General features: G+C 37.8%; 1 protein-coding gene across 1 annotated transcript; it reads right to left on the bottom strand.

Annotated features, from left to right (window-relative positions):
• Nucleotides 1-298: 298 nt before the first annotated feature.
• Nucleotides 299-22938, bottom strand: tgm5l (transglutaminase 5, like; the record flags this gene model as incomplete). The annotated part of the gene is made up of 13 exons (XM_079840049.1): nt 299-446; nt 1709-1845; nt 3119-3282; nt 5445-5651; nt 7226-7468; nt 7590-7693; nt 11264-11399; nt 12104-12281; nt 12363-12491; nt 12580-12698; nt 19548-19790; nt 20828-21007; nt 22890-22938. 13 exons carry the CDS (start codon nt 22936-22938, stop codon nt 299-301), a joined length of 2037 nt encoding a protein of 678 aa, XP_079696175.1.

Raw genomic sequence — 22938 nt, 5'->3', positions numbered from 1 at the left:
GTAACACTTTAGTACGGAAAACATATATTCACTATTAACTACGACTTTTGCCACAATTAACTCTTAATTTACTACTTTTTAATAGTAAGGTAGTTGTTAAGTTTAGGTATTGGGTGATTAATGAATGTAGAATATGGTCATGCAGAATAAGGCATTAATAAGTGCCAATAAACAGACAAGATCCTAGTAATATGCATGCTAATTAAAGTGTTACCATTCAGAGAGACTCGATTACAGTGGTATAAAAAAATTATTTGTCATGTTGCGGGTTCACAATCATCTCTAAAGGTGTTTCACTCTAAGCTTGAACACTGATGGTCTTGAATCCACGGAGGACGGTGGACAGATCCCTCAACACCAAGCTAGCTTGAAGCATCCTGGCACCCGCCATCCTGGGAATGAAACGCACGGCCCTCCTCATGGTTTCTCGTGGCTGGATCGTAAGGCTGAGACATAAAGCACAGGGCATTTAAATCACTGTTACTACTGCTCCTGTTTAGGGTTAGTAATTCACACAAAAACAATGAGGATTAATCTTAAATCTAGATTAAATCACATGTTATATAATAATTCTGTTGCACCACTTCCTCTTTTCCAGTCATGAGTATGAGGTAACGCAACTCTGTTTATCGTATTAGATATATCTGAGTGTGTTGAAAAGGAAGTTATGACGTTCGCTCGGCGGCTGCTATGACACTTGTTCACACTGCAGTGAGAGTCACTGAATAAAACCGGAAACCGAGGGTGACGCAGATATGACGCAATCGACAGGCGACGCCCTCACACGCATAGCTCACACGTCCCGGTTCCTTGGTTAAAATAGCAATTTCTCACGATTTACAAATAATTGGAAACATTTGGGATATTCTAAGTACTCAACTGAACAAAATATATAACACTGGCCAATGGTTTCTGGGTATTTTACTGCAAAAATCCTACATAGTTCACCTTTAAGCAGACTTGCATTTAAACCATAATTTTGATCCTAGCTTTAATTTACATTTAAGATAGATTAACTTTAATTCTGTTCCTCCACTACTTTAAATCTCAGTTTAAATTGCATATGGAAAATTTGCAGGTTTAACACACAGATTATGTACACAGGAGTTTCTGTGATATGCATAATGATTACACCATACGCAGAGGTGCTTCAGAAATGCTGACCGACAAGTGTGTTCTGACACTTTTACAGACACAGCTGCAGCGAAACTGATGTCAAAGATAAGAAGGATAAAGATGTCAAAAATGTCAGGAACAACCCCTCCCACTTTACAGATATAAACTGTACTCGACTGTTTGACGCTCTACAGTGTCACTTCCCAGGTATGTGAGCCAAATTCACCATGGGAATCATGTGTGCGCTAAAATACCAAAGATACTATACAGTGACTGACTGTTTCTACTGTTAAATCTAACTAAATGAATATGGGATCTTTTTAAACAGTGTAAGAATATTTATATTATTTTAATGACTTTTTAATGATTATTATTGTATTATTTATCTAAGCAAACTCACTATGGTATTATGGTCAGCATGGTACATTTTGAAAAGTTTGTTTTAACATCCCGATCAGCCCAACACACTGTATCAACCAATGGTGTGTGTTTGGGGCAGAGCTATGTTTGTCTGGGTATGTTTGGGAAACCTATTGGAAAAAAGTCATTTAACGGGGATCACCCAAAAACTGAAATGAAACACCTCATATACCTCATCTCAACCTTCTCCTCCAACAGTCCTGAACCCGATACGGTGAGTTCACCGCTCACTGCAACCTTGAACGGGTTGGTAAAGGTCACCAGTGCAACTTCCTGTTTGTTAATGATGACCAGTTGCTCATTTTGAATCTGGAAGAAAACACAGGGTTCAGTTATGCCAAAAAACATTATAATATCCTATGATTTTGGAGTGATACATGTGTTTATAAATATCTGAAAACAGTTTAATTCAGTCACAAAACATACATTGTGTTGTTTCTTAAAGTCAACAAGAAAATGCATTTGCAACTCATTGTAGGCTCTTGTTTTGTCCATTGGGAATTGATTGGTACAAAAGACGCCTGCCTTTAAATGCACATGAACTTTAATGACATCCCATTTTTAACCCTAGGGTTAAATATGGAGTTGGTCCACCCTTTGCAGCTATAACAGCTTCAACTCTTCTGTAAAGGTTTTCCACAAGGTTTAGGAGTGTGTTTATGGGAATTTTTGACTATTCTTCTAGAAGCGCATTTGTGAGGTCAGGCACTGACCGAGGACGAGAAGGCCTGGCTCTCAGTCTCAGCTCTAATTCATCCAAAAGGTGTTCTATCGGGTTGAGGTCAGGACTTTGTGCAGGGCAGTCAAGTTCCTCCACACCAAACTCACTCACGTCTTTATGGACCTTGCTTTGTGCACTGGGCTTGCAGTCATGTTGGAACAGAAAGGGGCCGTCCCCAAACTGTTCCCACAAAGTTGGGAGCATGAAATTGTCCAAAATGTCTTGGTATGCTGAAGCATTAAGAGTTCCTTTCACTGGAACTAAGGGGCCCAACCAAGGCCCCCACCCACCAAACTTTACACTTGGCACAATGCAGTCAGGCAAGTACCGTTCTCCGTTCTCACCTATCAGATTGCCAGACAGAGAAGAATGATTGGTCACTCCAGAGAACACGTCTCCACTGCTCTGTCCAGTGGCGGTGTGCTTTACACCACTGCACCCGATGCTTTGCATTGCACTTGGTGATGTAAGGCTTGGATGAGCTGCTCGGCCATGGAAACCCATTCCATGAATCTCTCTACACACTGTTCTTGAGCTAATCTGAAGGCCACACGAAGTTTGGAGGTCTGTAGCTATTGACTCTGCAGAAAGTTTGCAACTTCTGCGCACTGTGCATCCCACTCTTTTATTTTTTTTACGTGGCCTACCACTTCTTGGCTGAGTTGCTGTTGTTCCCAGTTGCTTCCACTTTGTTATAATGCCACTAACAGTTGACCGTTGAATATTAGAATATGGACATGGATTCTAATGGTTATCGGCTTTCAAATATAAAGAATTATCGGTTATCGATATTAGCCAAAATTTTCATATTGTGCATCCTTAATATGTATATATATTATGTCTATGATGGGCCACCAATACCTGTATATTGAGGTCAGGGCTGCAGATGTTAAACTCTTCTGAAGCCAGCACTCTCTCCTGAGACTTCACATCCTCTATAACCACAGCCAGGTTAACCAGGCTATCCTCCGCAACCTCCACCATCATGTACTCGTTGAAGGAGATCTCATGTTTTACAACCACAGCTGATGGAGTACAACAAACAGGAATCATTTCGCATCATAAAAACATTTCCCTGTTATAACTATAAAGATGCTTTGAAACAATCTGTATTGAACAAAGCACTATAAAAGTAAAGGTGACTTGACTCTTTCCAGTCTGTCAGTAATGCTCTGTTTAGTTCCGGTCTCTATAAAGCCCCTCCTTCTGAAAAACACTATGTGTCTGATTGGTCGGCTGGACCAGTGTGTTGTCAGCGTGTTTGGGAAATGTCCGCCCCTTACCACAACTGCGAGTTTCAACACACAACTAAAACCCTGTTTCCACCGAAATTACCCGGAACAATTTGTACCAGGAACTTTTTTCCCCCAGACCTGCTACTGTCTGCGTTTCCACTGCGGTCTAAAGTACCGTGAAAATTAGGCAAATTAGTCCGGAGACGTGGGACTGCGCGCGACTGCTCCTCCCAGTCACCGACGGACAGTAATAATTTTTGTACGATACTGTCGGCAACAATAACAAGTATGGAGGAGATTCAAGCAGTGCTGCTGGTTATGTATTGGTTTACTAAAGAGGTAATGAACAAAACGGCGGAAAAGAGACGAGCACTGATACTAAAGCGTATTATGAAAGCTAGTAAAGCTAGATTTTAAATAAGACAACGTATGTTATTATCAGTTATTACGGACATTGACCGCGAGATGGATGAGACGAATGCACGCCATCGGACAGAAAGAGCAAGACTGATATTTACTGAACGCAGAACGAACCTCGCAAAAGACTTTTAAAAATGGCGGTTGAAATAAAATGCTGCGTGAGCTCAACCAATCAGCATTGTTCAGCGCCCAAGTCCCACCCCCGAAAGTTCCTGAACTTTGAAAAAGTACTACCTTGCGAGCAGGGACTTTCGGAGGGGGAAATATTTACCCGGTACTTCATTTAGACCCTGGCTCCTGCGGTCGAAACATACCAAGTACCACCCCAAAGTTCCTGGGGAAAGTTTCTGCGGTGGAAACGCGGCTTAAAGGGTTAGTTCACCCAAAAATGAAAATTCTGTCATTAATTACTCACCCTCACGTCGTTCGAGACCCGTAAGACCTCCGTTCATATTCGGAACACAAATGAAGATATTTTTGTTGGAAGCTGATGGCTGAGAAAAGCTTCAGATAGGCCTCCATTGGCATTCAGTACACTTATACTCCCAAGACGGATAAAAGGCACTCAAAACATCGTTACAAAGTCCATCTCACCACAGTGACTCTACAATAATCTTACGATGCGACGACAATAGTTTTTGTGCGCAAAAAAAATCAAAATAACACCTTTTTCCAACTTGTTCTTGTCTTCCGTGTGTGCCCCCACGACGCATGCGCGAGAATGACGCAGATCGGACAGATGACCCAGAAGTGATTTGTTTACAATCAGAGGAAGACGCGCGTATCTCAGCTGTTGGATTCTACATTGATCGTGCTTTAGGTCTCGGCGTAGTGCTCAAAATGGGGTTAGAGTGGCATTTCATGGATTCCCGAACCCCGGCGCTACGTCATATTCTCGCGCATGCGTCGTGGAGGCACACGCGGAAGGCAATAACAAGCTGGATAAAGGTGTTATTTTGATTTTTTTTGCGCACAAAAACTATTGTCGTCGCATCGTAAGATTATTGTAGAGTCACTGTGGTGAGATGGACTTTGTAACGACATTTTAAGTGCCTTTTATCGGTCTTGGGAGTATAAGTGTACTGAATGCCAATGGAGGCCTATCTGAAGCCTTTCTCAGCCATCAGCTTCCAACAAAAATATCTTCATTTGTGTTCCGAATATGAACGGAGGTCTGACGGGTGTCCAACGACATGAGGGTGAGTAATTAATGACAGAATTTTCATTTTTGGGTGAACTAACCCTTTAACTAACTCAACCAGGCCCCGCCCCTTTATTCTGCATATGCCTTCGGCGGGAAATATTTAAATTAGGTATATTGTGACATGTTTGTTCCCAGAAGAAAACTCAAGACTACAACGTAGTCCCAAGAAACTACTTTTCAGGGAGTTCAGAAACAGTGACACTGATAACTGCCTTTGTGTTTTGTAACTTTGCAGAGCTTTTTCATGCTCAAAAAGCAACATTACACACTAAAGAAAGAGGATGAACATGGAAAAAAGCATAATAGGTCCTCTTGGCAGAATTCTTACTTTCATACGGGCCGATCTTCAGATCATCGTGAGCCTCCCAGAAGGTTCCAGTGGGATTGCGGTGGTACTCTTTATTCTGAGCGTTCACATGTTTTTTCAGCAATTTTGGAACTGCCACTTTGTTCACGATTGTGACACTGAAAGAAAGGGTTTCTCCGACTACAGGGGCTTTCAGAAACTGGAGAGAAACTCCAATGCTCTGAGGGGCTGCATGAAAAGACATGCGAAATAAAAAAAATCACTGTCATTTTACTCAAACAATCAAAGAGCAGTATTTATGTGGGAAGAAAAAAACGAATGCTAAAACATACCGACTCTTTCAGTAGCACCATCACCACTTCGAACTGGAAGAGAGTATTTTTTTAAATGCAGATGAATAACAAAAATATTTAAATATAATAAATAAATATACATAAAATGTCATATGTAGATAATGACCCCACAAGTTTGATTAAAACATTAAAATATGAGGAAAATATATGTTAAATATGAGGGAAGAACAAAACTTGGTTAAGGTGTTTATCTGACCAAATTATTTGGCAAAAAAAAGGCAAACTACAGCTATAGGTTTTATTTAACTATGCAAAATAAAAATGCATAGAAACACAAAGAGCTGAGACAGGAAAAAGTTAATCACATGCAAAAACAGCCTGATTTAAGCCAAAAATTATGTCCACACAATTTGGCATGTTTCATTGCGTTATCACAAATAAATCTATTGACTCCAAGCACAAATAAGCAATATGATTACAAAATCTTTAAAACAGTTTTATTAAAATTTGAATAAAGGGTGAAGATGTTCATTTTCCTAGGCTGAACGTCACTTTTGGCTTATTATTAATTTTAAGTTATTAATATTGTAATGACTTTTGTATTCATTTATATATATTTTTGCGTATATTTCGTTTTTATTCTCATTTCTGTTTATCTTGAGCATACACAATTGTATTCAGAGAGTATGAAATACTTTTCTCATCTTGATATCTTTGTTAACATAAAAAAACTATACATTATCTTTTTCCTTATTTTATCTCTCTTATTGAAAAACATAAGATGCTGGTGATGCTGATACTAGATGAATTACACACTTCATATAAAAAAATGAAGAGATAAAATGACTTACCATCAGATCTGGCCATAGAATCCGGTTGATCTAAATGTGAAAGAATTTTTTTTTTTTGTATAAAAATCTGTGCAACAGTTTCTCTCTTTTGTTGAAAAGCATCAATAAAAAGAGTTCAACTAAAAACATTAAAACAGATTTTAGTTGACGTCAATTTTATGTTAAAACATTTCTAATGTCTTCATAAAACATGTTAAACAACAACAATTATTTTTTATATATTTTGGTGATGCTGATACCAGATGAATGACACTTTATCTTATAAAAATGGAATGATAAAATGACTTACCATCAGATCTGAACATACAAATTGCTGGTTGATCTAAATGTGAAAGAAATTACATTTTGTTTGTATAAAAATCTATTCAACAGTTTCTCTCTCTTGTTGAAAAGCATCAATAAAAAAAGAGTTCAATTAAAAATATTAAAATGTATTTTAGTTGACATTGAGTTTGTTCAAATATTTCTAACGTCTTCAGGAAACATGTTTAACAACAACCATCATTTTTCATATGTTTGTGATGCTGATACCAGATGAATTAGGCCTATTACACACTTGAAAAGATAAAATGACTACTACCATAATTTCTGAACGTACAAGATACCATTTCTAAAAGTGAAAGAAAATCTACGTAACAGTAAGTATTCTTTCTCTTACATGTCTCAGTTTTGTATTCTTCCGTGATGTTCTGCATAAGCATGGATGGTCCAGGACGTTTGGTGCAGATCAGGGCTCCGACTTTGTCTTTGTCAATGCTGGTTGATAATATCTTCCCATTTCTGATGATTATTGTGCGCACATCCGCGTTCACTTCTGCGTAAACGAACGGTACATCGTATGGCGTGTTCACCTTCTGCTCATGAATGGCTTTCACAGCAGCAGGGCCGCAGCGGTACATTCCTGTGACAGAACATCGCCACATTCAGTTTATGTTTTAACATGAACAGCGTCATATCCCTGCTGGGAAAAAACAGCATGCTTTGAAGCAATTGGTCTAAAAAGCATGAATGTAATGACCGACCCCCACTCAGTTCTTGTGGCGTGGGGTCAAGAACCTGCCAGCCGTCGTAACCTCCACCCAAATCCGGCCTCTTCATCCAACTCTCCACCCACACATGGAAGTTCCTAAAAAAGGCCAAACACTTTTAACCGTCAGATTAAAAATGACAACAATCAATTAATGTTTGTTTGCGTATATCAAGATTCACCAGTGAGCGTGCCCCTGATTACCACCAGAGGGCACTCCACCCCAGACATCATTAGCGTTGGGCTTTATGAATCAGCGTATCAGCACATTAGTGGAGCGTTATGAATCAGCGTATCAGCACATTAGTGGAGCGTTATGAATCAGTGTATCAGCACATTAGTGGAGCGTTATAAATCAGCATATCAGCACATTAGTGGTGCGTTATGAATCAGCGTATCAGCACATTAGTGGAGCGTTATGAATCAGCGTATCAGCACATTAGTGGAGCGTTATAAATCAGCATATCAGCACATTAGTGGTGCGTTATGAATCAGCGTATCAGCACATTAGTGGAGCGTTATGAATCAGCGTATCAGCACATTAGTGGAGCGTTATAAATCAGCATATCAGCACATTAGTGGTGCGTTATGAATCAGCGTATCAGCACATTAGTGGAGCGTTATGAATCAGCGTATCAGCACATTAGTGGAGCGTTATAAATCAGCATATCAGCACATTAGTGGTGCGTTATGAATCAGCGTATCAGCACATTAGTGGAGCGTTATGAATCAGCGTATCGAAACAGTGGCTCGAAGCTCGAAAGTCACGTGATTTCAACAGTTTGGCAGTTTGAAACGCGATCCAAATCATGATTCAACACACTGATTCATAACGCTCCGAATCATGATTCAACAGACTAATTCATAACGCTCTGAATCATGATTCAACACACTGATTCATAACGGTCCAAATCATGATTCAACACACTGATTCATAACGCTTCGAATCATGTTTCAACACACTGATTCATAGCGCTCCGAATCATGATTCAACACACTGATTCATAACGCTCCGAATCAAGATTCAACACAGATTCATAACACTTCGAATCATGATTCAATACACTGATTCATAACACTCCGAATAATGATTCAACAGACTGATTCATAACGCTCTGAATCATGATTCAACACACTGATTCATAACGCTTCGAATCATGATTCAACACACTGATTCATAACGCTCCGAATCATGATTCAACACACTGATTCATAACGCTCCGAATCATGATTCAACACACTGATTCATAACACTTCGAATCATGATTCAACACACTGATTCATAACGCTCCGAATCATGATTCAACAGACTGATTCATAACACTCCGAATCATGATTCAACACACTGATTCATAACACTTTGAATCATGATTCAACACACTGATTCATAACGCTCCGAATCATGATTCAACACACTGATTCATAACGCTCCGAATCATGATTCAACACACTGATTCATAACACTTCGAATCATGATTCAACACACTGATTTATAATGCTCCGAATCATGATTCAACACACTGATTCATAACGCTCTGAATTATGATTCAACAGACTGATTCATAACGCTCTGAATTATGATTCAACAGACTGATTCAAAACACTCCGAATCATGATACAACAGACTGATTCATAACGCTCCGAATCATGATTCAACACACTGATTCATAACACTCCGAATCATGATTCATCACACTGATTCATAACACTTAGAATCATGATTCAACACACTGATTCATAACGCTCCGAATCATGATTCAACACACTGATTCAAAACGCTCCGAATCATGATTCAACACACTGATTCATAACGCTCCGAAGCTTCATGAAGCAGTGTTTTGAAATCGGCCATCACAATATAAGTCGTTATTTCGTTTTTTGGCGCACCAAAAATATTCTCGTCCGCTTTATAATATTAATATTGAACCACTGTACTCACATGAACTGATTTAAATATGTTTTTAGTACATTAATGGATCTTGAGAGAGGAAATGTCATTGCTGGCTATGCAGGCCTCACTGAGCCATCGGATTTCAACACAAATATCTTCATTTGTGTTCTGAAGATGAACGGAGGTCTTACGCTTGTGAAACGGCATGAGGGTGAGGAATAAATTACATTATTTAAATTTTTGCGTGAACTAACCCTTTAAAATCCAATTTTTGAAGGCAGATTAGTGTCATCTGGTGGGAGTAAAAAAAGAAAAACGTATGTAACGCCATGGTTTAGACTAGATTCCTAGCCCTATAAAGAGGCTCATAAATTGTTTTAGGCATAAATACTTATTTTGACTAAGCTGTGGATTTAGATATTTATTTAGACATTGTCAATGACTACTTTTTGTCAAGGTTTAGATTTTTTGTTTGTTATGTTGATTTGAAGTGTCATGTTTTTGTATAAATTTTTCTACAGTCGTATCCGAACAAAGATAAAGAATCAAAATGCAATAACAAAACATTTTCAGGAACGCTTTACCCGAGCTTATTCAACCTGATATCAACCTCTTATTTGAGTCTTCTGGCTCAATTTTGCCATATTGTTACAGTCCCACCAGTTCATTTGTGTGTGTACAATAGTGTGTTGTGTGTGTAAGTGAGTGAGTGGTTGAGTTTGTTGTGTACTCTTGATGTTTAGAGTGCAACCCCTTCCTTGCTGTCCATTTTTTACGTTATTTATTTTTTGTTACACGCATTTGCAAAAAATTATCTGTATTTTCGTATTTTTACATGTATTTGACCGCGAACAACACAAGTGGGATTTTTTTTTTACATCCATTAAGTCCACTATTTTTTTGTGTGGTCATATATTGATATAACTTTCCTACCATTCTATTTAAAGGGTTAGTTCACCCAAAAATGAAAATTCTGTCATTAATTACTTACCCTCATGTCGTTCGACACCTGTAAGACCTCCGTTCATCTTTGGAACAGAAATGAAGATATTTTAGTTGAAATTGGATGGCTCTGAAAGGCCTCCATTGACACAATGCACGGTTCACTCTCAAGACCCTTAAAAGGTATTAAAGACGTCGTAACAAAGTCCATCTCACTACAGTGGTTCTAAAATAACTTTATGAATCGGCGACAATAGTTTTTGTGCGCAAAAAAACCCTGAATAACGACTTACATAGTGATGACGATTTCAAAACACGGCCTCATGAAGTTTCGAAGCGTTATGAATCATTGAGTCGAATGAGCAGTTTGAATCGCCAAATTTCAGCAGTTTGTCGGTTTGACACGCAATCCGAATCATCATTCGGCTCACTGATTCATAACGCTTCGAAGCTTCATGATGCCGTGTTTTGAAATCGTCATCACTATGTAAGTCGTTATTTAGGTTTTTTTTGCGCACAAAAACTATTGTCGCCGATTCATAAAGTTATTTTAGAGAACCACTGTAGTGAGATGGACTTTGTAACGACGTCTTTAGTACCTTTTAAGGGTCTTGAGAGTGAACCGTGCTATTGTGTCAATGGAGGCCTTTCAGAGCCATCAGATTCCAACTAAAATATCTTAATTTGTGTTCCGAAGATGAACGGAAGTCTGACGCGTGTCAAACGACATGAGGGTAAGTAATTAATGACAGAATTTTCATTTTTGGGTGAACTAACCCTTTAACTAAAACATAACTATAACAAGAAGACTTTTTAACTTTCAGGGCACAACTCACCATATGCTATCCCGGCCGATAGACAGTTTTTCCCCCATCTCGGAGTAATATTCCTCAATCACCATGTTGGTGTTTGTGTCGTGAGCGGAGTTAAAGTTGGTGACCACTCGAGTTGGAATGCCGAGGGCTCTCATTACTGTTACACAAAACAACTGCATTAGATATCCATCATCAACAGCACTAATTCAATTACCAAAATGACCCATTACTTCACCCTAAAACATAACAATTACACACCCCCATGCTGTTTCAAACACAGATTACTTTACTAAACTCAATCCATGAAAGAAGCTTGGCTGTATAATTTCACTGTGTGAAAAAGAGCGGATTGAACTTTCTCCCTAACTTCTCATCCAAGATTTTTGGATGAATAAACCTTTTAAATGACATGCAATACCATTCAAAAGTTTGGGATCTGTAAGATTTTCACCAAGTTCACCAAGGCTGCATTTATTAGATCAGAAATACAGTAAAAACTGTGATATATTATAGCTGTTTTCTATTTGAATTTATTTTTAAATGTAATTTATTCCTGTGATCAAAGCTGAATTTTCAGCATTGCTCCAGTCTTTAGTGTCACATGATCCTTCAAAACTCATTCTAATATCCTGATTTGCTGCTCAATTAACATTTCTGATTATGCAGATTCATAATTTCATGGAAACTGCGATGCATTTGATGAATCAAATGTTCAAAAGAACAGCATTTGTTTGAAACAGAAATCTTTTGTAACATTATAAATGCCTTTACTGTCACCTTTGATAAACGTAATGCCTCCTTGCTAAATAAAAGTGACCCTAAACGTTTGAACGGCAGTGTAATAACTGGTATTGGTCACACCTGTACACATGACGGCAGCGAACACCCAGCACTGTCCGTATTTCACAGGGCTGAATTGTGTTTCTGACCACTTCCTGAGAATATCCGCGCTGCCGGACCACTTCGAAGGGCTGACGCCATCGCTGTAGTCTCCAGACCAGTTCCCCATTAACACCCCTTTATCATCCTGACAGTTCACCTGTTCAGAAAGACAGAGAGAATACTTTAGCACACGGAGAGAGGGAGCGGAGAGCAGAGAATGGCAGGAGATCCGCCTCACCATGGCTGAGACCACGCGGCCGATGTACACCGGATTGCTGCGGTTGAGCAGATCTCTTTCCACGTTGGCTTGAGCTTGAGGACTCAACTGCAGCATTTTCATACAGATGTCCAGTATCCCTTTTTCATACTGAAAATGCATTGATGTGTGACAGTGGCGTTAACGAGAAGCAGTTATTCAGCGCTGCGCCATCAGAGTGAACAGGCAAACATCTCACCTGATCAAAAGACCAAGGTCTGGAGACGACGTTACCGGCGCTGCCTTTAAACAGCAGGCCGCAGTCATTCCTGATGTATTCGTTCCTCAGTTCCTCCGACTGTAGGAACACTGAATCAGCTGCAGAATAACAGAAGAGGGTGAGCTTTGTATAATGACAGCAAATGAAAGCAATAAGCCGTGCATTATAGTGATTTTACCACAGCTAAGGGTTTTGTACGCATGGGAAGTTCTATAAAATGCAATTGAAAGACATCACTATTCAACATACACTAGCGTTCATATTTAATTTTCAACTTTTATTCAGCGAGGACACATTAAATGGATCACAAGTGAACCATTTATAAGGTTGCGAAAGATTCTATTTATATGAAATGCTGCTCTTTTGAGCTTTCTATTCATCAAAGAATCCTGAAAATGTGTCACGGTTTTAAACAAAAATATGAAGCAGCGCAGGGGCGCCGCTAAGGGGGGGAAAGTTAGGACGATTCTAAGGGCCCACACACTTTTGGGGCCCCCAGAGATTGGTTTTATTAGTAGTAACAGTACTAGTAGTAATGTAATAGAAATTATAAATGTATACCAAACAGTTACAAATATAACAAAATTATGGCTTATTTCTGCATTTCCGGCAAAATCCAGCAAAACGCTCCACTCATGAACCGCTCACGGGTAAAACGACATTTGCTCAAATCCCACTTCGACATTACATTTTTCGGTATTGTAGTAGGCTAATATATTGTTGTAGCCATTAAGAAAAGGTATTTCGTTTTATATTTATGTTTAAATATTGTAATGTTATTTTTTTTATGTCTATCTATGTTGATTATGAAAAGTGAACAGCATGAGTGAGAAAGGACACATCGTAAGATGCGCAATGCCAGGAGACACGGAGTGGGTCAGACATGATTTTGACCGCTTCATCAAGTTTTGTTTAGTAGAAAGCCTTTCTTTAAAGTTAATTTCATTTTGTATAAATTTTATCTTCATTTTAATCAATGTTTCATCAGCCATTTGGGGTATTCTGGGTTGAGCGAGCGGAGCTTAATTGGTCAGTATTATTAAATAGCAGACAAAGATTTTGGATAGCTAGGTTGGTGCGGTAGAGAGCCCAAAATCATTTTCTTTCATAGGGCCCAAAATTGCTAGCGGCGCCCCTGAAGCAGCGCAACATTGTTTTCAACCTTGATAATAATCAGAAATGTTTCTTGAGCATATTAGAATGATTTCTGAAGGATCATGTGACACTGAAGACTGGAATAATGATGCTGAAAATCCAGCTTTGATCACATGAACACTCAAAAAAAAGCTGCTATATGGCACTAAAAGTGGTTCTTTGTCGTAATCATAGGGGAACCTCTTTAAGTGCTGTATAGCACCAATCTTGGTGCTTCATTGGTTCTTCAGCGGTTCTTCAGCGGTTCTTTGGCTGATGTGCTATATAGCACCGCTACCATATACAGAAAATGTTAAGATATGGTGCTATATAGCACCAAAAGTGGTTCCCCTATGATTACGACAAAGAACCACTTCTAGTGCCATACACTCTAAAAAATGCTGGGTTAAAAATAACCCAAGTTGGGTTGAAAATGGACTAACCCAGCAATTGGGTTGTTTTAACCCAGCGATTGGGTTGTTTTAAGCAAACATTTAACCCAACCACTGGGTTAAAACAACCCAATTGCTGGGTTAGTCCATTTTCAACCTAACTTGGGTTATTTTTAACCCAGCATTTTTTAGAGTGTATAGCACCATTTTTTGTGAGTGAATAAATTACATTTTACAATATATAGAAATACATAGAAAACAGCTATTTTAGATTGTAATAATATTTCACTGTTTTTACTGTATATACTTTATGCAATATACTTTATTAGCTGACAGTGTGTATATTAACTTTGACCAAGGCTCAACCAATCAGATTTTAAAGCAGAAATTATTCATTTATATACAAATGTACAATTGTTCCAATGTAAATCTTAGCATAAGATTCAGCCTTTTTCTTATTCAAGTCCTACAAACATGAATATTTCTCAAAGCATGTGTCTTGTTGAGGATAGGTGTGTTTCATTTACTTTTCTTAGCCTTCAGACTTATTATATCTATATAGACCAGAATATCATAGCAACTTGAATGTGCTTGTTTCCTGGCATGCACTAATACTCAAAAAAATTAACTTTCACTGTTGTTAGTTGCACTCAAATCATCTTTGTTCACATTACTTAAAAAACGCATGTAGCTAGATTTAGATTTACTGAGTTGTTTCTACGAAAAATGAGTATTGTCAGCTTTACTTAATAAGTGTTTGTTCGGTCAACTAGGCAGTGGATCTGTAGTTCCCAGCATGCTTTGCAAGGGACTGCATTAGGAGAGCAAATTTAGGGATTAAAGTGTTATTTTGTTATTTTCAGTAAAGGGAAAGATGTTGTTAGTTTATGTTAGTGTTATGTGCAGTTATGTTGGACATTTAGAGGAGTTTCTGTAATTTTGTGGTAATTGTTACCATAATGCAGAAGAGTGGTGCCTGTGTTTAGTCTGTGGCCACTCATACACTCATTTATTGTATTGACTTCCTTCTATTAACTATATTTTTGAATTTTGTTTCTAAAAATATGCTTCTTGTTATATTTAATAGTGTTCCACTTACACTTGTAGAGCAAGTAGTTAATTTAATAAGGTAAACTAAATCAATAAATGTATTCACCTAACATAATAAACTTTTATACATTTAACATAACATTATTAAGTAAACTGCACATATAAATATTATGTAACGGTGACAAATAAATATTTTGTCAGCTTTACTTGACTTTCTTTTGTTCATAACTAAATTGTTATTTGTAAAAATGACTTAATGTGTGGAACCACTTGACCCTGCTTTATTAAAGTAAATTCAACAAATAGTGAATATGAATTTTTTTGTCCGATATGATAACCGATAATTCTTTATATTTGAAGGCAGATAGCCATTATATCGGCAGATGTATTGTTTTTTATATATATATAATCTATATATATACATTTTTGAGAGCCTGATTACAAAACCAAAAGTCTCACCATTAAAAGCCATGTCCCAAGCACACAATTATAATGTTCTCATTATAATTTTATGTAGCCTATATGACAGACTTGTGCTGCACATGTTACACTTCACTGTATTTTCCTATTTTGAAGTGATTCAAATCATAGTCCAAGAAATTTAAAACCATCATGGCGAACCGTGTGCATCTGAAGTGTCTCAGCTGAAGGAAATAATCCATAATTTATCGGCTTTAATACATCAACTAAAATTTTCTTATCAGGCCGATACCGATAACATTAAAAAGTAGCATATATCGTCCAATACCAATATGGTGGCCGATATATTGTGCATTCCTAGTTTCTTCGTTCTGTTCTGAAGAATGTTGGTAACCAAACAGTTATTGGCCCACATTGACTTCCATAGTGTGAAAGAAATTTTTTTTTTTAAGTCAATTAAGGCCAGCAACTGTTTGGAAAAATATCTTCTTTTTGTGTTCAACAGAACAAAGAAATTCATACAGGTTTAGACAGGCGCGCTGGAAGCCGTCTCATTGGGGGGGGGGGGGGGGGGGGGGTGGCGCCATGTTGTCGCTGGTGAGCAGACAGGTGTTTTAGTGGAACCACCCCTTTCGCGTCAAAGAGCACAGACAGCCCCCACCGCCGCAGATTATTGTTGTTTAAAATTAATTACTTGTTAAAACCTGATCATACACAGACACTCTTACTTGATCTGCACAAAGGGTTAATCATCACTCATAAAGCATTCTTTTTATTTGTGTTCATAGGCTACATACAATATCCAGCATCTGCCAGGGCTCTTAGTCCATGTGCGCATATTTGGAGAAATAATGATTCATAATCACGTTTGTAAAATATTTCGTCATACAGAATAACATTTCTATTCACTTTGCTGAATTATGCGATCTGAAGAGCTCAAACAGCTAACAGAGCTAGCGATGACTCCCCTCTGATCCGGCAGCTGTGATATCATTAGCTTGTAAAGCTGTCAATCATCTCACATGATCCAACGTGTCCATAAGGCTGTGATTCTGGATGGCGTTCCTGTATACACTTCCTCATTATCTGATTCAAGATGCTAATAAATGTAGGATTCAACGAGGCTATTTCTGGTGTGTGATTTCCTTTCGATTTTTCTTATTATCATTTCTGTCGTTTTTTATTTAATTTAATATTGAAAGCAGAAAAATGAGAAAACGGTTCCTTTTTCTTTTCTTTTTAAAATACGAAAAACAAGAATTCAGCTTGATTTTTTTTTTTCGTTCTGAGGTAGAAAAATTATTAAACAGCTGGAATCCAGCTATTTATAAAATAAATAGGCCTACACTAAATATTTTTCACTTAAATAATTAACAAATTAAGATGACAAAACGAAAACACTGAATCCGTTTGAAGCTTTGAAGAACCGGAATAGTGTTTTCCCGTCAAACTACGTTTTTTTCATCATATAAAAATAGCAGGCCACACCTTGACTGGTTTTACATTTTTTTAAAGTAGCATGTCTAAGTGGTGCAGGGGCGCAGGAAGTGGGGGTGCTGCAAAGGATTGCAAATGCAATGCAAATTTTTGTTCATTTTATTCATTTTTAAAATGTAATAATTTATTTGTAATAAACATTTTAAGTGGCCCATTAAAAATTATTATTTATTTGTTGAATTATGTTTTTAAAACGATTCCGTTCATTTCTGAAGCTCATTCCGCTCAGCACCGCATGCTCAACCCAGAACTCAATTTGTGACATGCTGGATAAAATATAGGTATAGGTCTATCTGAAATAAATAGTTAGGGCTGCCCCTGACTAAAGTTTTTTTTTTCTTTTCTAGTACAACCCCAAATCAGAAAAAGTTTGGACAGTATGGAAAACGCAAAAAAAAAAAAAAAAAAAGTGATTTCTAAATTTCCTTTGACTTGTATTTAATTGCAGACAATATGAACACAAAATATTTCATGTTTTGTCTGGTCAACATGTCATTTGTAAATATGCATCCTTTCCTGTCATTCAGACCTGCAACACATTTCAAAAAAAGTTGGGACAGGAGCAATTTAGGGCTAGTAATGAGGTAAAATGGTTAAATAATGATGTGATTTGAAACAGGTGATGTCAACGGGTGATTGTAATTATGATTTGGTACAAAAGCAGCATCCAAGAAAGGTCTGATCCTTTAGGAGCAAAGATGGGCAGAGGATCGCCAGTTTGCCAACAAATACGTGAGACAATTATTGAAATGTTTAAAAGCAATGTTCCTCAAAGAAAGATAGGAAGAGATTTGGATATTTCACATTCAACAGGGCCTAACATAATCAAAAGATTCAAGGAATCTGGAGGAATTTCAGTGCGTAAAGGACAAGGGCGCAAGCCTAAGCTGAACAACCGCGATCTCCGATCCCTCAGGCGGCACTGCATCAAGAATCGTCATTCATCTATAAGCGATATCACCACATGGGCTCAGGACTACTTTGGCAAACCTTTGTCAAGTACCAGAATACGTAGTTACATCCACAAATGCCAGTTAAAACTGTACTGTGCCAAAAGGAAGCCCTATGTTAACAGTGTCCAGAAGCGCCGTCGACTTCTCTGGGCTCGGAGGCATCTGGGATGGACCATCACACAGTGGAAACGTGTACTGTGGTCAGATGAAGCAGTATTTCAGGTATTTTTTGGGGAGGAATGGACGCCGTGTGCTCCGGACCAAAGAAGAAAAGGATCATCCAGACTGTTACCAGCAACAAGTCCAAAAGCCAGGGTCTGTCATGGTATGTGGTTGTGTCAGTGCCCTTGGCAAAGGTAACTTGCACTTCTGTGAAGGCACCATTAATGCTGAAAAGTACATAGAGATTTTGGAGCATAATATGCTGCCTTCAAGAAGACATCTTTTCCAGGGACGTCCATGCATATTTCAACAAGACAATGCAAAACCACATTCTGCACACATTACAAAGTCCTGGCTGCGGAGGAAGAGGGTACGGGTACTTGACTGGCCTACCTGCAGTCCCGACCTGTCTCCAATAGAGAATGTGTGGCGCATTTTGAAGCGCAAAACAGCAGTACTGTTGCCCACCTTAAGACTTGTTTGCAGGAAGAATGGGACAAAATTACACCTGAAACATTTCATCACCTGGTGTCTTCAGTCCCTAAACGTCTTTTAAATGTTGTGAAAAGGAATGGCAACATTACAAAGTGGTAAATGCTTTACTGTCCCAACTTTTTTTGAAATGTGTTGCAGGTCTGAATGACAGGAAAGGATGCATATTTACAAATGGCATGAAGTTGACCAGACAAAACATGAAATATTTTGTGTTCATATTGTCTGCAATGAAATACAAGTCAAAGTAAATTTAGAAATCACTTCTTTTTTTTTTTTTGCGTTTTTCCATACTGTCCCAACTTTTTCTGATTTGGGGTATCGTTACACAAAAAAAAGTCGGAAATGCGTTTCTGCTGCTTATTGCTAGCCATGACCAAACGAGTGTGTGAGCGAGGTGACGTGACGAAAGCACTTCCTGAGGAATTATTAAAATAATTAATCATTAGTTTATATCTTATCCACTGCCCATTATTTTAATCCCATATCAAATGTTATGTCAGTCTATTTTAATTTATTTTATTTAATTTCATGTTTTTAAATACAATATAATTTTAGTCCACAGCCCCCCACCAGTTATAACGAGGGGGGCTGCAGCCCCCGCAGCACCCCCCTTCCCGCGCTACTGGGTTTAGAACAACTTGAGGGTGAGTAAATGATGACAGCCTTTTTAGACTGAACTATTCCTTTAAGGAGTGACTAGGCTACTTTCAGCCTGACAACTATCACCCTAGTATCAAGGCAGCTAGTTTTGCACTGACACTCATATTGTCTTCAAATACTTGTAAATGTGTTTAGCTTTAGCGCAGTCATAACGCAGACCTACTATTCATTTACTCCTGCTCACCTTGGCACCAGGGGTTGCAGAGGAGCGTGAACTGGCCGAGCAAATGGGTTTTGACACTCCAGCGGGTCTCGACTCTCAGCTGAAGTGAATAGACTCCTACAGAGGCAGACGCAGGGCTGAACAGTGATATGGAGAGCATACGGGGTGCGTTTGGGTCCAGTACGCTCCTCTCCAGAAAGGCACTCCATTGAGACGGAGATGGCTGTCCAGACACGGAGACAGGCACCTCCACAAACAGCGGCCCTGCGGGAGCAGAGTGGAGTGGGTTTCAGAATTGAACACAAAAATATGGTCCTGGAAGTCAAATACTTTCCCCAGAATTAGTTTTTATCAATAACCTTTCAAGACTGACTTACTATGAGCTCTGAGCTGTTAAGCAATAGGGTATACTTGTGTAGAAGCAATAAAACAATCGGTCCTACACTCAAAATACTGATTGCACTTTATTTTACAGTATGTGTACTTACAGTGTACTTCCCTAAGAAAGTACAGGGTAATATAAGGTTACTACATGGGTTAAAGTTAAGTTTAGGGGTCGGTTCAGGGTTAGTACCTATCCAGTTATTGCAATTACTATAGTAAGTACATAGTATGTACATGGTGAACTTGGCTGTAAAATAAAGTGCTACCAAAACTTTTACAAAATGTATACGAATGAACTTAAAATATTTTGTTTTCATCAATGCCTTATAGTAAATAGATTAATTTTTCAACGATTTCAATTTTAGTTAAAGCATTGCCATGTAATAACATCAATTGCAATGCTTTATTATGGGATAAATAAATTCTCACGTAAAATGAAACATAATTAATATAATCTATATAAAAATGATAATGTATATAAAATATTTTTGCTTTCAATTCATAAGCACAACTGAGCATAATTCACTCAACAAAAACAAAAAAAATATTTACAGTAGGCCTAAATTTTAAATGTATTCGAATTGCATATCAAATTGAATTACACAGTTTTAACATGAACAAACTAATAAACTTAATGTGATGCATATTGGTCAGTCATACTACATAAAGATTTCTTAAATGTTACTAATAAACTGAATGTGTTTTAATCTAGGTTTATACATATGTGTGTATATAAAACTTCTTCCAATCTCCCTCATTTGAACTAATTGAATATTTATAAACGAATACAAAATTTCCTTTCACAATTCACAGATTCATGCTGATTCTAATCAATTTGAATAACTGCATTTATGATCGTTTACTGATTAATCACAATGGCGAAGGAGTGAGGTTGCACGTTTATTTTGCACACACACCTAGAACGATTTTGAAGACCAGTTTTTCCTTCAGTGGATCGAACGGTCGTCCATCATTGTTGATGAGAATGGTGAACGGCTGTCCTCTCCGCAGCACCAGAGTGCTGGAGCTCAGACCGTCCGTCTTGTGCCGGATCTGGTTCTGGCTCTGTTGCAGGTGAACATTTCGGATCTTGAACTCTTTGAACAAAAAAATTAGCAAATGTGAAATGATTTGTGAGGCAGCTGAACATTTTTGATAGAAAAATAGAGCTCATTTAAAATAACAAATGACTAAATATGTATGTAGATAATAGAATTAATATTTAATATAAAAATTAAAACGAAATAATTAATAATAACAACTTTCAATCCTATTTTTTTCAAGTAAACGATTTCAGAATTATCTACTATACAAATATTTAAGGGTTTAAAATTATATACAAAAAAATAACAATTTTTAAACAACTATTATAAATGTCTAAAAAGGATAGCAGCAATAATCCGGAAGCTTACCATCCATGAGAAACGGCTGTTGTCTTTAGCAGTCAGATTGAGATCCTACGTTTATTGTGCTTTTTATGTCATTCTTCTGAAGTTCTGCCCCTCCCTGAGTCGTCAGACCACATTCACGTGAAAGTCAAAATGCAAAAAGGTTACCACCAGAAGAACCAACACCTCTAAATACGCAATCGCTAAGCACTGTGCGGGTGGATATGTTGCGTCACACAATGAGTAATAATACAGATTTGTATTGATCAGAAATCTGCATTCATTGGAACAAAGGTGAGATCAGGAAAGTGATGCGGGTAAACGAAAAGTGCAAGTGCAAGTGCAAGTTTTTGTGCATATATAAAATAAATTGTTCAGAGAAATTAAAAAAAAAAATCCTGCCAACATGATGCAATCTGTTCATTGAATAATTGTTCCCTAAAATAAATCAGTGAGTTGTTGCACCACCAACCAGTTTAACCAACATGCTAAGGTACAGACTGGTTTACTGGATATGCAAATCTGTGGTTAACAAACAATGAAATCCTGCAATTTTAGCACATCATGGCTCATTCCTACAATGCAGTATATTTTCATGTCCTCGACATACTTGCAACATTCAAGAAAATATTAAACTCACATTTTGTAACAGATAACACTCCAAAATCTCATTAACTTTTGAGTATTTGTAATGTAAAGAAATGGGTGCTGTCAAATTGATTAATCGTGATTAATTGCACTTAACATAAATATTTGTGTTTATATAATATATGCACATATATATTACATACATACAGTGGTGTGAAAAAGTGTTTGCCCCCTTGTTAAAAATGATCAAAGATGGCTGTAAAAAATAAATTTGCATTGTTAATCCTTTTGAGATTTTATCTAAAAAATTAGCAAAAATCGAACCTCTCATTGAAGTAAAAGAATTGAAAGTTGGGAACAATTATTTGGTCTCTGATCTCTTGTCAGGTGTTCTCTAAACACTAGTTGCAAAAAGTATTTAATAAAAGGGGGCAAATAATTGTTCCCGACGTGTTTTGGAGAAAAACATTTATTTCATAATGTGATTTACCCCCCACTTTCAATTCTTTTACTTCAACGAAAGGGTACATTTTTTAAATAAAATATCAAAAGGATTAACAATGCAGATTTATTTTTTACAGCCATCTTTGATCATATTTAACAAGGGGGCAAATACTTTTTCACACAACTGTATATTTACTGTATATGTGTGCGTGTGTGTATGTATATCTACAGCATCTATAACCAATGTCTGTCTCCAGCGTGCATCTCCAGCATTCATCTCCAGCGTCTATAACCAATGTCTATCTCCAGCGTCTATCATCAACGTCTATTTACAGCGTGCATCTCCAGCATTCATCTCCAGCGTCTAATGTCTATCTCCAGCATTCATCTCCAGCGTCTATCATCAACGTCTATTTACAGCGTGCATCTCCAGTATTCATCTCCAGTGTTCATCCGCGTCTATAACCAATGTCTATCTCCAGCATTCATCTCCAGCGTCTATCTCCAGCATTCATCACCCTGACAGCTGCTGCAAAAATCAAAGAATTTCTGCACAGACTGTCAGAAACCGTCTCACGGAAGCTCATCTGCATGCTCGTCGTCCTCAT

This window comes from Gobio gobio, assembly GCF_949357685.1.
Source record: "Gobio gobio genome assembly, chromosome: 17".
In the NCBI taxonomy this organism is placed as follows: domain Eukaryota; kingdom Metazoa; phylum Chordata; class Actinopteri; order Cypriniformes; family Gobionidae; genus Gobio; species Gobio gobio.
The sequence above is the reverse complement of the archived record's forward strand: the minus strand, read 5'-3'. Positions and strand labels throughout refer to the sequence as shown.